Source organism: Erpetoichthys calabaricus, chromosome 14 (genome assembly GCF_900747795.2).
Source record: "Erpetoichthys calabaricus chromosome 14, fErpCal1.3, whole genome shotgun sequence".
Lineage (NCBI taxonomy): Eukaryota > Metazoa > Chordata > Cladistia > Polypteriformes > Polypteridae > Erpetoichthys > Erpetoichthys calabaricus.
The window spans coordinates 31,422,918-31,438,817 of NC_041407.2; the positions used below are offsets into that span (position 1 = coordinate 31,422,918).

The 15,900-nt window shown below is 36.4% G+C and overlaps 1 protein-coding gene across 3 annotated transcripts in view; it reads left to right on the forward strand.

The window, feature by feature from the left end:
• LOC114664886 (caskin-2-like) overlaps window positions 1-15,900 on the forward strand; it is a 309,053-nt gene that overhangs the window by 262,687 nt on the left and 30,466 nt on the right. For all 3 annotated transcript variants that reach the window (XM_028819182.2, XM_051936226.1, XM_051936225.1), the window contains exons 14-16: window positions 2,765-2,837; window positions 7,287-7,381; window positions 15,039-15,149. In XM_028819182.2, the coding sequence (XP_028675015.2) occupies window positions 2,765-2,837; window positions 7,287-7,381; window positions 15,039-15,149 (279 nt within the window). The remainder of the gene's footprint in view (window positions 1-2,764; window positions 2,838-7,286; window positions 7,382-15,038; window positions 15,150-15,900) is intronic.

Genomic DNA, 15,900 nt, shown 5'->3' on the forward strand with positions numbered 1-15,900 from the left:
TCTGAAATGGACAGTGCAACATCTTTAATAATTTCAGAAGCACTTCGCTTGGCTGTGTCTTCTTTACTCACTGTCAAAGTTTTAGCTGTGGAAATGGAGCTAGAAGGCATTCTTTCTTCATTTAGCTGTGGAATGGCTTGCAGAACTGCCTCAGAAGATTCACCAATTTTAGCACCTTGTTGGGTGCCTTTTGTTTTAAAATATTTCAAAATTATTTTTTCTTTTTTAAGCTTTCCTCCTCTTGCTGTCTCTTTTCTTTCCTTACAATTTTGAAAACTAGACCTAATGAGGATCCATTATTGTTTCATATGGCAACAGTAAAAAATAAATATATAAATTGTTTTTCTGCTGAAATTATGACCACAATGATCTTTGTGACTGACAGACTACTAAATTGATTTCACAGTGAAATGAAGAATGAAAACCATACTGGAATACAAAAGTAGAAAAAAGTGCAAATGTAAAAATAAACTGCAGTCAAGAGTGTTGTGAAGCTTAAAATGGAATGAAATAGTACACTAAAATACTTTTATACCAAGCGAAATTAAGAGGCATAATCATTTTGGAATGCAAAAGCAGAAAAACAAATTGTAAATGTAAAACTAAATTACAAACAATAGAGTTGAGAATCTAAAGGTGCAATCAAATAGTATAACACAAATCTTATAATTTCACTGGAATACAGTAATCAACACAAAATCGATTTTCAATATCCAAAGATTTTGAAATGAGTTTATCAAAAATAAAATATGCACAGTGAATTGCTAGCTACCTTCCTGCAAGGAACAGTTCTCTCCCCAGTGATCACACTGATTGAGGGAGGGGGAGGCTGATGAGAACACAGGGACAGGGCAGAGCATGCAAGTTTGCAGCCAATTAGGAGGCAACAATGCTTTGGCTCCCCATTGACTCACTGGTGAGGGAGGCAGGGTAAGGCAGGAGCAAGGTGGCCAACCCAGCACACACATACTGCCTCCTCGGGCCACCTGGCAGCAAATAGAACCTACAGGGAGAGAGACAGGAGGAACAGCTGCTGCTTACTGGAGGTGGCACCGCACAAAGGGAAGGAGAGCAAGGACCCGACATGTAGCTGGCAGCAGCAGCTGTAAATGTACTGGCTGCCGGGGCAGGGCTTCACCACTCCAAAATAACAGCAATGGATGTCTGGGTCCCAGGCAAGTAATATTTTTATCTGGCCCAGTACGGGAGTACCTATTGCCTCCACCAATCCCTCAAACCCTAAAATTTTTGTATTTTTAATTTCCCAGAACTATGCAATTACATATGAATTGACCCCCAAGAATTTTAATATTTTGAAGTATCCCCATTTTATTTTTGGCTTTAATTGTTAAGCACTGGACTCTCACTAGACACAACTAAAAGTAATATTTCTTAACTCCTACCCCTTCCACTAATATTCCATTAGGAGATTTTAACTAGTGAATACATAGAGCTTTTTGTATGGTTGTATGTCTTTTCGTTTTTCTAATATATATCAAATGCTTTTTTAATTATTTTTAATGCAAGAATAGTTGCATATTTTGGTAAGGAATTAAAAAAATTTTAATTTGCAAGAACTATACAGTTACATATGAATTGAGATCAAATAAAGCAGAAAATAACTCAAATTACATATGACTGAGGGTAAAGTCAATTGTGAAGGTTGGGTGACTGTGTTTTATGGGGTCGTTATTGTCAATGTCAGGTTCCAGTTTTGATAGCTTTAAACACAGCTCAGCTTCTAACTTTGTAACCCCATCTCCTGTATTTATTTTTAAAGGAAGGATGAAAGTTACCAAACATTGTCAACTCAGTTCAAACCAAAAACCTTCTGCTTATTATAAATATTAATAATGCCTAAGTGAAATGTTAGATATGTGTATTTAATTATTAATAATTGTTAAAAATGTGTATTTGTTGTTCATTGTATATTTCTACCTTAGTCTTCCAGTTTATAAAACTGCTCTAAAAATGATGGTATGAAAAACAAGTTCACAAATACTACAAATCTTGCAGTGTTGGAGGATCAGACCTTGATAGAGAGAAACCAACACATTGTGCAACCTGCTCAGGCAGTTTGAGGGGATGAAAATGACAGCACTCACAGAAATCCATTGACCTCATTACACTATGAGATTGAGTGATGGAATTGAAGAGTAGCTGAGTGTTGAAACTTAGGTTCTGAGGCTTTGTAACTAACTGTCCTTTTAAGTCTGACTCATTACCCTATTATTTTTTTCTCATTTACCACCTGACAGCTGTTTCTACATCACACAGTTTAAAGAGCATTACACTTGTGTATATTTATATTGATATACAACTACTATTATGTAACAATTGACGAATAGTTTCAGTTGCCTATAGTTTTTTTCTTTATATTGAAATAGATTTTTTTAAGAAATCAACTTAGCCAGGTTCTAGGTCCCATTTGAAAGCTATTGGCCGAGATAACAAGGATGATAAGCAAAGTCTCACATGAGCTATGTGGAAAGAGTCCTCTGCTGCCATATGTTGGCTCAAAGATTTTTAGGCATCTTCTTTCCAGACCATGTGGCTTTCTATCAAGTTTATGACTTGATATGCACCTGACATAGATGTGTTTTAGACTAAGTAGTCATCCAGAAAATATATAGTAAAAAATAAATTCTGTGTTATTTAACTTCTGTTGACCTCTTCTATAATATATGTAATGCAATAGCGGATACATAGATAAAAATATACCTGACTAATATATATTATTTTTTTCATCATTTTGATACAATAGATGGTAGCTGTTAGTGCTGAACAGGGGCTCTGTTCTATAACTTCTGAGACATCTAAGCAGCAGGAGGTAACCGGTAAGATTCTTTTCCCTTATGTTCCTTTGAAGTAGTAAAATGTGTTTTTCTGTTCAGTTGATTTTAGTTTAATTGTACTGCATAAGACACATAGTGCAATTAGTCATTATTCAAGTTTTTTCTCAGTTTTAGGAAGATTCTGTAACTGTTAAAGTGGTAAAGTATTTTTTGCTTAAATATGAAATATGAATTAAACATGACAAGGTAAATATGAAATTGTTTATGAAATTCAAAGAAAATGCAGTACATCCTAAATGAAAAATAAAAAAAATAATGTACACAAATAATAACTTTCACTTTATTAATACTAGAATTACAGAAGCCTACGAAAAAAACTCGTAATCCCGGCCCACCTTAAATTCCTTCACACCTCTCCGTCAGTGCCTTTTGTGTTGCAAATGTGTCGATCAACACAAGCAGCAAACAGCCTGCTATCCCATCCCTCTGCCTACCGCCACAGCTCAATTCGCAAAAAAGGTTCTCAGTGTTTATCTTGGAGTGAAGTGCCTGGAGTTATAAAGGGTAAATAATATATTGTCATTTGCAATACATACATTTAATTTCATGTTTCTCAGCTGGAAATTACAGGGAATTCTCTGATGTGGCGGGATAAAAGTTGACACACAGACATTGGTTTGAATGCACATGTGCTGTACAAGGCATGCATAAGGTTCAATGAGAAAAGAAGAGTGTACATGGCTCACTTTGCTGAGGAACTTTGTTGTCGCTTCTTGCAAGAAAAGGCGATGGAAAAAGAAAAGAGAATGCAACATCGACAAGCTTCTGTTCCAAGACCTCTGCTTCCCAAAGGAAAGAAAGTTCAGTGTCAGGTGCTCCTTCAGTGTAATAGGAACCACAGCATAGAAAGGTGTGTACATTGCAACAGGTACACATGTTGTAAATGTAGGAAGGATGATCCTTGGGTATGTGGAAACTGTTAACCCCTTAACCGCCCTCTGCCGGATATATCCGGCATCGTAGCTTTAATGCTGACGCCTTACTGCCGGAATTATCCGGCACATTTGCCTGTGGTTATATGAATGCCTGGCGCGTAGTATAACTGACAGTTTGGCGTGGGTATTATTACTACGTTGTATTTCGACAACTCTGCGCTTGTATTGGCCGATCACGTGATGTGATTCGAAAGTGAAAGCTGTGAATATGGCGAAACGTAAACTGACTTCAAGTGAGGTTTTGCAGGCGATTTTGGACAATAATTCTGATCATGATTGTAGCAGTTCTCAAGAAGATTATAGCGACAATGATGATCAGCAACGTGCGCTGCATGATACTGTGAATGACGGCGCATCGGATGACGGCGATGAGTGGGTGTATCCCCAGCATCTCAACTGGACTGCTGCCCGAGGTGAACTACCTTTTCTGCATCCGTTTGAGGCAACGTGTGGCTTTACTGTTGATGTAAACAATTACACTGCTGAGCAGTTTTATGAGCTGTTTGTGTCGCCTGATTTGATCAGACATTTTGCTCATCAGACAAATCTGTATGCAGCACAGTTTATTGAGAAAAATCCCAATTTACCTCCACATTCCCGTGTTCGTGCTTGGGTAGACACTGATGAAAACGAAATGAAAAAATTCATTGGGATTTTGATGTTGATGGGAATAATCAGAAAACCAGATATTGAGATGTACTGGTCTACAGATCCTATGTATGCAACACCTATTTTTGCAGCTATCATGACACGTAACCGATTCTCTTTGCTGCTGAAATTCTTTCATTTGAATGACAACAGAAATGAGCCAGATAAGAAAGATCCAAACCGCGACCGCTTGTTCAAGCTACGTCCTTTGATTGACCATTTATTTGAAGCATTTCAGTTGCCCTACATGCCAGGACCGTCAGTTACAGTTGTTGAAAGTTTATTGTTGTGGAAGCCTGAGAAACGGTACATTTTGTGTTTTATTATGTGTTTGCCCATTTCTAGAACTTGCACAACATTTAGTGGTCAGTACTGCTTGAATAAATGTAAAAAATGTAAAAAAAATGTAAAAAAGTAAAAAAACGAAAATTGTTCAGATTTCGCCTGGCGTGGGGAATATTTAGGGAGTTGGCGGTTATAGGGTTAACATTTGAATTTGATGATTGTATATAGCACGGAACTGACCTCTCTGTACTATTCTGTCCTCTGGATCTCCTGGAGTAGAAAAGACAGGTCATAAAACGAATTATTCCAAATGTCATATATACCTATGTCCCTCTTTTTTGTCAGTGTGGCTTTGACATCATGGACCAGAAGGTGCATACTAATTCACCATGAGCAGAAACACTCAAGAATAAAACTGAATACAAAAAAATTCACATCCACATTCATTCTCAGTCACGCACACCACCATCCACAGTTTTCCCTGTCTCGTTCACGCACAAGATCTAACACTGTTTTCAAATGAAGGAGTGGTATAACAAAACAAGTTTGTTATACCACGTCTTATCTGAAAACCGTGTCAGATCAGGGGTTTTGGGTTGGTTATGGGAGCTTGAACGTGACTGAGAGAATAAAACTGAAAAAAGATGCTAACTTTTACAAGTACTATAAATTTACACCGGCTATTAACAGACGCAAATCAAATGTATGTTTTTATTGTTAACAATAAGAGCAGCTCACTACTCAAAACGGTAAATTTGGGAAGCAGCTGGTATCGAATCAGCGACCTCTTAATTAGGAGTCTGCAGTTCTTACCACTGCACCACGAAAGCTGTTGTATCAATAGTCCACTCTAACCTGCTTTCTTTTCCTTCGGTTATATTCTTGAATAAAAGTGCACTTGTTTTGTTATACTTGTACCTTTTGTGGAAGTGTTTATTTGATGTTTGGACTTCAGGCTTCACACATTATACACTTCATGTCTACATTGTGTCAATTATTACTAAAACATGAAAACTGTTTCTGTTTTAATGATGTGTTTACATAGATTGTTGTAGACATGGAACACACATGAAATGTATGTATTCCAAATGACGATATATTATTTACCCTCTACAACCCCATGCACTTCACTCCAAGATAAACACTGAGCACTGAGAACCTTCTTTGTGAATTGGCGGTTGTGGGTGGGGAGATGGGATAGTAGGCTGCTTGTGCTAATTGAGACATTTGCAACACAAAAGATACTGAAGGAGAGGTGCAAAGGAATTTAAGGTGGGCTTTAATGTCATTTTTTATGTGAGACATAAGCATAGGCAGCTTATTGTTTCATGCTTTTCAAATATTTATAGTTTTGCTCTGGCTTGTTGCAGTCACTTCCTCAGTTGCCAGCTGGTTGCATTTTTCCCCCTCTGATGTACATCATCTAATTCTCTTTTGGCTTTCAGCTGTGCTTCTTCACACTCTAAAGCTTGCCTTTTTTAAAGCTTCATCGTGAGCAACAGGTACTGCATAATCAGCCTCTGCCCTTTTGCATGCTGAGTTATTGGACTTTAAGAATGAGTAATGTGACTTTTCTGAACTGGCTATAGATACTGTATATTGTTTCCAGGCTTATTCTCATCTTGTATAATTTAATCTCAATAAGTTCTTATCTGACCACTTGTGCTATATTTTTAGCATTCTGGAAAATATACTGTAGGTGTATATTACAAAACACACTGTGTTCTTTATCTCTGCTGAATGAATTAACAATTTTTATTTTACTTAATGTGCTGCGATTCCTTTTTTTTGTGCCTGATCAGTACTCAATAAAAGTTATAGCTTCTCACCAAGTTCTTTAAACTCTTGCTGTACTTTATATAGGCCCCTTTTAATTATTCTACTTATTTTATTACCATTTTCTCTGCCTCCTTTAAGACTTTCAGAATCTTTTATAATGCTAGGAAACTGATTGAACTTCCTTTTCCATTGCTTCCTTAAGCTCATTTAGCTGTGCTAACTTGCTTTCTATCTGCCTTTCTAATGGTGTCAAAGTGCTGACTTAACTGTATGATAGACTATCTTCCTGATAGCTATGCCATTTTCATCTCCTTCCCAAACGCATGGTTTATGTAAAACCAGAGTGTAAGCCAAACATCAATTACTTCATTCAGTCTTGAAAGAGTCTCTGCACATTGCCTGTCACAACACCTTTGGATCAGCAATGCACTGCAACTCATTCCCAGTTATAAACAATAGTATAGTGACCCGGTGGTTAAGACACTGCCTTATTGCATTACTTATCTAAGTCATCATGTCCTTTTATGTATTAGTGAACAGGTATTGTTCTATAGTAGAAAAATATGCTTTATTCCAATTTACATGTTTGCAAGTAAGAGTAATCATAAATTAAATAAAAAATGAATTAATTAAATATATAATTAATTAAGCCAGTAGCATATTGGTCTTTATTCTGAGGTATTCTTATTAAAGTTTTTTAATGATATGTTTTTACCCATCAGATTTCTAAATGATAACCATTTTTTGCAGTTGCTTTGGTAATTTTTAATAAACATCTTTACAGATACATCAGAGCAGAAAAACATGTCCACTTGCAGATCAAGAGAACAAATTTATCCTTACCTGTTCAAAGAACACCAGCAGTTGCCTGAAGGGAAGGTAAGACACTTAGAAAAGGTTAAAGAAATCCTCCACCCAAAAATGGTGTTTTTTATATGTTACTTTCCCCATGCAGTTTACAGTGATGACCAAGAAAAAAAAACAAAATTTTCATTTTTTCATAAGTCTACGGTGACCATCATTGGGCAATAGAAAACAATGTCAAAATGTCAATGTCTCACATTACTTGTATCACATAAATCCAGTCATATGCTCATACCATCTAACACATTAAAACAGAACATTAGAACAATCTGGGTTAGAACAGGCAATTCACACTAGTTGGTGTGAAATTGATATCATATTTCTTTATAATTCCTCCCCTGTAGCCCTGGAGACCAAACCTGTATACAATATTCCAAGTGAGGTCTAACCAATGTGTTATAAAGCCAGAACATAACATCCTTGGATTTGTACTCTACACATTGTGCTACATACAATAATCTATAACTCGTTTAGCCTTCTAAATATCTTCTGAACCACTGTGTGGCAGTTGATAGTGTTGAGTCCACTACTACTCCTAAATCCTTCTAATGAGGTGTGCTTTGGATTTACAGACCTCCCATTGTGTATTCAAACCTAATATTTGTACTTTCTACATGTCATACTTTACATATAGTTACATTAAATTTCATCTGCCAAATATCTGCCTAAGCCTCTAGGCTATCCAAGTACCTCTGTAATGATTCAATGGGTTTTAGATATCTGACAATCTATGTAGCTTGGTATCATCTGCAAACTTATTTGGCTTGTTACTTATATTCTTATCCAAACCATTGATGTATATTAAAATTAGTAGCGTCTCTAGCACTGACCCCTGTAGGACACCGCTCTTAACATCAGCTAGTTTTGATCATGTTCCTCGCATCATAAATCTCTTCTTCCTGCGTCTAAACCAATTTTGCACCCACCTATTCATAACACCCACTTCTATTAATTTGATGCCCAATCTCTCAGGTGGCACCTTATCAGATGCTTTCTGCTCCACCTTCATCATATCCTTTTGTTGCTTCCTCATAGAATTTTAGCATGTTGGTAAACATGACCTCCCTCTCCTGAACCCATGCTGACTGTTTAGTAATACTCCTGTTCTTTGCCATGTGTTGCTCAGTCTTTTCATTAATAATTCCTTCCATGTATTTACCTGTGATTCATGTTAAGTTCGCTGGTCAATAAATTGCTTGGATTTGCCCAACCAACACTTTTTATATAATGGGATAATATTTTGCCGTTTTCCAGTCCTTCAGAATTTCTCCATTATGCAGTGACCTCCAAAAAATTTCTGTCAAAGATTTATATATGCACTCACTAACCTCCTTAAGAACTCAAGGATAAATACCTGTATTATCTCGTCCTAGTGATTCGATTGAATTCAGCTTATTTAATCTAAGCTGTACTTCTCCCTTTACAATTTCTAAATCACTCAGTACCTCCTTATTACTCCCTTTTACCACTTAGAGGATATCTACTTCCTCACATGTGAAGACCTCAGAAAATGTAAGTTTTAGAGCATCCATTCTTTCACACTCTGTATTTTTTAATAGTTAATTTTTGAATAGTTTTAAAAAAGTTTCATGAACATCTTTTCACTGTTTTCATGATTTTCCCATGGTCAACAATATTTCTAGTAAAATCTTGGCTAGCTTTTTTCCATTGCAGAGATCCTAAAGGCAATGAACAATGGTTAGAATTTACAGTAAATTTCTGTGAGATGATTATCCACTACAGAGTTTACAGAATCACTCAATCACTTTGCATGGTGCTTTTTGCCATGTACATATTGATTTATAGGGTCATTATTGTCACATATGCAGAGTACAGTGAAATTCTTATTAATCAACATGCAGCACATTACCAAGTATAAAAGCACTGCTTCAAAACTTTAATCTTCCTCACCAGAAAAAATTCAGACTGTAGTTTACAACACTCTTGGGTAGCGCCTAACCCTTGAGACTTCCAGTCCTCCTGAAAGAAAGCGGATCACATTTTGAGGTAGCTGAAGTTTCCTGTTGTTACTCTCATATTTGTCCTTGTGTTTCCATCCTGGATCTAATTCCCAGTGTAATGACCTGTGATAGTACCTATTTATGCAAGTATATATATAAAATGGACAATAAGCAAACACCACAAAACATAAATCTACAATATTTTGGTTTTATTATTTATTCTTCCGTAGTAGAAGCCAGTCTTACATATTTCTTTCCTTAATGCTTGTCTAAGGAATTGCTCAAGGAATCGTTATTTATCTAAGACCAACAGATAGACTCAAAGAAACTTTAATGTTCTCTTACAAAAGAATTATGGATACATAATGTACTTTCATTTTAACTGTTCTGTGCCCATATTTATCAAGTGTCTAAGAATTATTCCTAGAAATTGTTCTAAATGTTTCACTAGGATAAAAAATTATCTACCTATGAATTGAATATGAGACATACAGTAGTTATGATGCATCCTACACCCACTCTTAATGAGGAGTAAGAGTTCATGTTTGAGAATGAATGACATCATGATTTTATGGCACCCAAGCCTTAAAATTGCACTCATGAGGCGAATTATAGTTTCCTTGGAAATCATAATTGTTAAACAGCGCGTCCATCAAACTGCTGTGTATTCATGGTACCTAATCCCTGGTAAGGCAGATGAAGCAGACCAGAGTTTCAGCAAAATTGCTTAATTAACCACTGAACATATTCAAAGGTGGATTTAATGGCCTTGTAAAGCTGAATATTTGTGTTTATGGGTGTGATTTCTGAAACAGAACAAATACAATAACATTAAGTAACTGTCACAAAAATAAATGTCTATAGAATACTACAAACGGGTAATACCCAAAAGGTCAGTAGATCCGGCAGAAATTAACAGAAGGCTATGGCATGCTTCCATAAGCAAAGACACTATAAAGAAGTTGCTAAATGCGTTTAAACTGTAGAGACATGGAGCATTCATAGGAATTGCTTAAATAATGATTACTATGTCTGTTTCCTAGGGGTACATACTGTATATATGAATAAAGAAACAAAATGTTTTAAAGTACCTTACACAGTTTTAAACAATAAACTAAACACACTTTGACATTAAGGGTGTCCTGAAACGCACTGGTAAAACATCATTACAGTTTTTACCATTGCATACTGTTTCCTTAGGAGGCATTAGCTCTCCGGAAATGTGTTCTTTTGAAATTGCGGCATGTTAAGTAACTGAGAAATATAGAAATGTGATATAAAAGGCGATATCCCTCCCATAGTAATTACGGCGGTACAAAAATCACAAGAGAAAAAGATATAGTTTAGCTTTCTTTACTGACGATTTTACGCGGTTACAGACGGGAAGCTTATGACAGACTCTATCAAGGTGGGATCTTGATCTATGCAGTCTGCAATCTTTCGTCACCACGCTGAAAGGATTTTCCGGACAGATTACATAATCTTCCGCCCAACAGCTTCAAAGTGTATTGGCAGTAGGTCCATCCTTATATACTGGTTGCTGCACGTGCAGGCTTTTTCTCTGGTCTCCAAACAAGGACAGGAAAGGACTCAAACCCCACCTTCAAAAAATACAGGAATAGCACAATGCCTACATGCAGTTCTCATTCTCCCAACAAGGAAAGAAGATTTTGTGCTGACAGAGGACAGAAGTATACTATTCTGTCTTTAGGCTGACTGTACAATCCTCCAGTTGTCTTTGGCTATCTAGTCCTGTGCTTGGCTCGGCAATTCTAAATGCTGAGCCCCTGCGTACCATACTTGGTCTGCCTGTATGAATGAATCCATAACAGTGTGCACAGAGACAGTGACATTAAACTTAATATTATAACAAACATACAGTATTATAACACATACATAAAAATTCATTTCACATTTCTAATGCAACCAAAATCAAAAACATAACACACACGCATAAAGTTAACAAATAATCAAAAACATACAGCTTCTTGCAGACTCCAGGAAGTACAGTGTTTCAGCATGACAGTCACAAAACAGACAGTTTGCTCGTACTTTTGTACAATGATGACATTTTGTGGTTTTCTTATACCAATATTGAGGCTTCACCACAAAGATAATGGTAATGATAATTATAAAGATAATATTCAAAGGGGTGTGATTATGTTCACATAACAGGTTTATGTAACTGACACTATCATGAAGTACTTTAGAGTGATTTGTTGAACGCGGACACTTCGTAACAACATCGAGAGTAATACTGTAATGAGCACTGAGATTGAAAGGCCAGCACACACTGAATGAGAGTAAATCATGATAACAGGCATGTTTATTTAACAATGAACGATCTTCAGCCTTCCCTGCATAAGAATCAGTTTCCCACAGCTCAGGCCACAAAAAATGCTTTGTACATAGCATTTACTGAAACAAGCCATGGATTTTCTTGCTCTGTTTCTGAAGTCACCTTTACTCTTCCATTCTTCCAGTGTCATGTGTCATGACTCTCTCTGTAAAGATGTTGTAAGTTTGGTGCTAAATTCCAGAAATGGATAGTTGTGACTTAGCAATTTTTTGTTATTGCAAAGCTGCAGTTTACTTGTGGTTAAAAAATGTAACGTTACCAACACTTTAATTTCTTCTGATGGCACATGGCTTCTCCGCATAAATGGAACAATCACATGACATACAGGATTTGTTATGAATATTACCCCATTTCTGTCAAATCAATATCTTTTTACGAGTTCATTGTTGTTCAGAGTTTCTAAAACATTCTGACTTTCGCAGAAATATGTGCTGATCTCTGCTGAAATGCTTCTTCTGGCATCTCCTAATGAGTTAGGATAGCTCACAAGCTTTCCTAAATACTGGGATGAAATGCTGTTACTTCTACTGCTAACAGCCTTAAGTCTTTATCAGCTTTGCTCATGTTGCTCTGTAATTTTACCCATTATTATTTGCAAACCTGCTCATGCCTCGGCAGGTTGTATCGGTCATGAGTGAACTGCCTTTTTGAAGTCTAGCCACAAGTTCTCAGTTGGCTTGAGATCTGGAATCAAACTCAACTAACTCAGGAACGTTTAAGCCATTCAACAGAATACAATACAGTGATCCCTCGCTATATCGCGCTTCGTCTTTCGCGGCTTCACTCCATCGCGGATTTTAAATGTAAGCATATGTGAATATATATCGCAGATTTTTCACTGCTTCGCGGATGTCTGCGGTCTACAGTACGTGTGCTTCCTCAGTTGATTTGCCCATTTGAATTCAAACAAGGGACGCATTTGAATTCAAACAAGGGACGCTATTGGCGGATGGCTGAGAAGCTACCCAATCAGAGCACGCGGTTAAGTTCCTGTGTGCTGCTGATTGGCTCAGTGACGGAGTGCTGCATTAACCAGGAAGTCTAATCTCACTCATTTTGCATTAACGTGCATAAGCGCCAACAGAAGATGCAAATGATTGCAGAAAAGGTAAAAGTTTTGGATATGTTGAAGGAAGGAAACAGCTACACCGCTGCAGGACACCATTACAGCATAAATGAGTCCACGATTCTTTTTATTTAAAAAGGAGGAAAAGCATATAAGATCTATGGCCGCAGTGTCTTTTAACCAGGGCGCAAAATGAGTTGCAAGTGGACGTTTTAAGGCAGTAGTCTGGATGGAATCTGCTTTAGGGATTTGGATTGAAGAGTGATGGAAGAAGAACAACGGCGGTGCTAAACAGTCGCCTGAAGAGGCTCCTTTAGAAGAGCTGTAACGCTATCCTTTGTTGTGCAGTAAAATTAAGCTCATCGTTATCGGACAAGTCGTCGTGTCATTGTTGGTGAGTAACCATAATTAATTATTTACGTACAGTACTTATTACATGTACATAGTTTAGTGTCACTGTACACACATTTTACTGTATACAATTTTTCTTGCATTGTACGTATTTATTGCTGGTGGCCTGTCTGTCGTAATGGCTGTAACATATGTGATATCGGAGACGCTCGATATCTTTAAAATAATATTTAGGTTTTACTGTATGTAAACTGTGTTTACATACATAATTTCAACGAATCTTACCTAATATCTAAGAGAATACAAAGGGTTTATGCTGTATAATTGTGCATGAAATGTTTATAATAGTATGGGAGAGTTTATAAGAGCTTAAAATATATAAAAATAACCATATAAACATATGGTTTCTACTTCGCGGATTTTCTTATTTCGCGGGTGGCTCTGGAACGCAACCCCCGCGATGGAGGAGGGATTACTGTACAACCTATTTTTTGTATACCTCTGAGTGCAGACCGGAGCGCACTGTGAACATTTCTCAGTTAAAATAAAAGTGTAAATTATACTAATTAATAAATATAGGTACATAAGTATGTGCTGATTTGTCAAAATACAAAATAAACAAAGTAGTAACTGATGAAAGAAAAATGGAAATTAACAGTATCTGTCCATTAATTAATTGATGAACAATTGGCCCCCAATCATGCCCGTCCCCTATTGACCCCTTCATCATCTAATACCTAATGTGTGGTGAGCATACTGGTGGAAGAATGACTGTCATCAGGCTGTCTATATAAAGCACTTTGAGTATCTTAGAAAAGCATTGTATAATTGTATTTAATTGATTTAATTAATTAGGTGATGCAGTGAATAGCATTGTTGTCTCACAGCTTTAGAAGACTGGGATTGAATGCTAGTGTGAGTACTGACTGCTAGAAGTTTGTTTTTTCTTCAAATCCAGTACTTTTGCCTGCCTTGCAAGAAATAATTTAAATTCAACTTTTGTATAGTGCTCTTCAATGAGTGCACACACAGAGTGCTGTGACAAATTCCCAGGTACATGCAAGTAAAGATAGTACTAATTACTAAATACAAAATTAGTACATATATCAGTACAGATTTGTTAAAATGTACAGAAAACAAAGTAAAAACTGAATAACATAACTGAAAGCCAACAATATACAGTATGTCCATTAGTTAATTGTTGAACTATGGCCAGTTGACAGCGGAGGAGAGAAAAATTGTAAGACAAAAAGTCAGTCCTAGAGACATTGGCCAACAAGTCATCCACACTCTTTTGGATATTCTGTTGTACAATCTATGCTGCACTGTCCAATTTGATGAAAGAATCTTTACATCTGATGGTTCCAGTGCTCCTTAATCAGGGATGAGTTTTCCATAGGACGGAGAACAGTAGGCAGTAGAGCAGTGGCTTCAATGATATGCTGTACTGCCAGGATAAGTTTCAGTGGCCTGCAAACATTCAGTTGGATTAGACATGTTCAGAATATGGATGGATAGCTGGATTTTTTCCACAGGGTAAAGGCCAGATTTTTTTCCAGTTCTCGGCAAGGTTGATATAGTTATGCTGTTGTTTAGTACAGAATTCCAACAAACTTTTCATTTGTTAACAGTATATATGGCAGAAGTCTTAACTATACGGGAATTAGTATAACAAACAGCATTTTTCCTGCAAGTTCTAATTTGTGCTTCCAATAGTGATAATCATTTTAGCTGCAAAACTCTGTTTCAATCCCTGTTTCAAATGTGCTTATGAAATATTTTACTCTAGAGTATTTAAATTAAATGTTAAAAGCAAATCTGTATATATTATGTAACCCTTGGTGCCTCAAATATACAAAAAAAAAATGTGATGTGAAAATATCTAAGAATCTATACCAGCCTACTGACCTGTGTCTCATTTTAATTTTAAATTAGGATGCTGAAGCCATTTACGAATGGCTTAGTGGCTTTCAATTGCAACAATACACATCCAACTTCATTAATGCAGGATACGATGTCCCAACAATTAGCAGGATGACCCCAGAGGTAAGAAAATGTAACAGTCTACTGGTGAACTTGTAGTTACACTACTGATCAAAAGTTTTATAACGTACCAGTTTTTCCAGTTTTTTTTTCTTTCAAATTTACTCCATTGAAATGCATTGAATAGCCTAAAATGGTGAAAAGATAAGCAGTAAATGGCAGGAAGTTTAAATTTAAAGTTTAGGTTAGCAAAAACCTACAGATGTTCTGCAGCACTTAAACTAAATTAAGCCTTACAAGTTGAAGCAAACAGTTTGCACAGATGTCCCAACTTAAGTCGATTACTTAAAAACCCTCTGTCTGTCTTAAAGCAGAGTTGGAGCAGAACATGTTACTACATCTTCTGATGTACTACTTGGACAATATTACACTGGCATAGAACAAATAAAAATGGCAAATGACCAGTAGTATATATGTGTATTGCTGCTAGGTTTAAGTAAATGTGTGCAAGCATTAAGTATATCAAAGTTTTTTTTTCTTAAATATAATTTTAAAAAGCAGACAGCTACATTCATTACTGTTTACTTGACTATCAGTTTTATTTGTGTTTATTTATATATTGAGCGACCACATTATTATGTACATCAGCCCTTGGCATGCAACTGACTATTGAATTTGTGAGAAGGCATCATAGTTGCAGACCGTTTAACCTGAAGTACCTTCCAGTGAGCTTTAATTTTTAGAAGAAGTGGTTTTAAACACAGAATCATAGTAAGCAGCAGAAACACTGGCATGAGTATATCAAGAACAACTT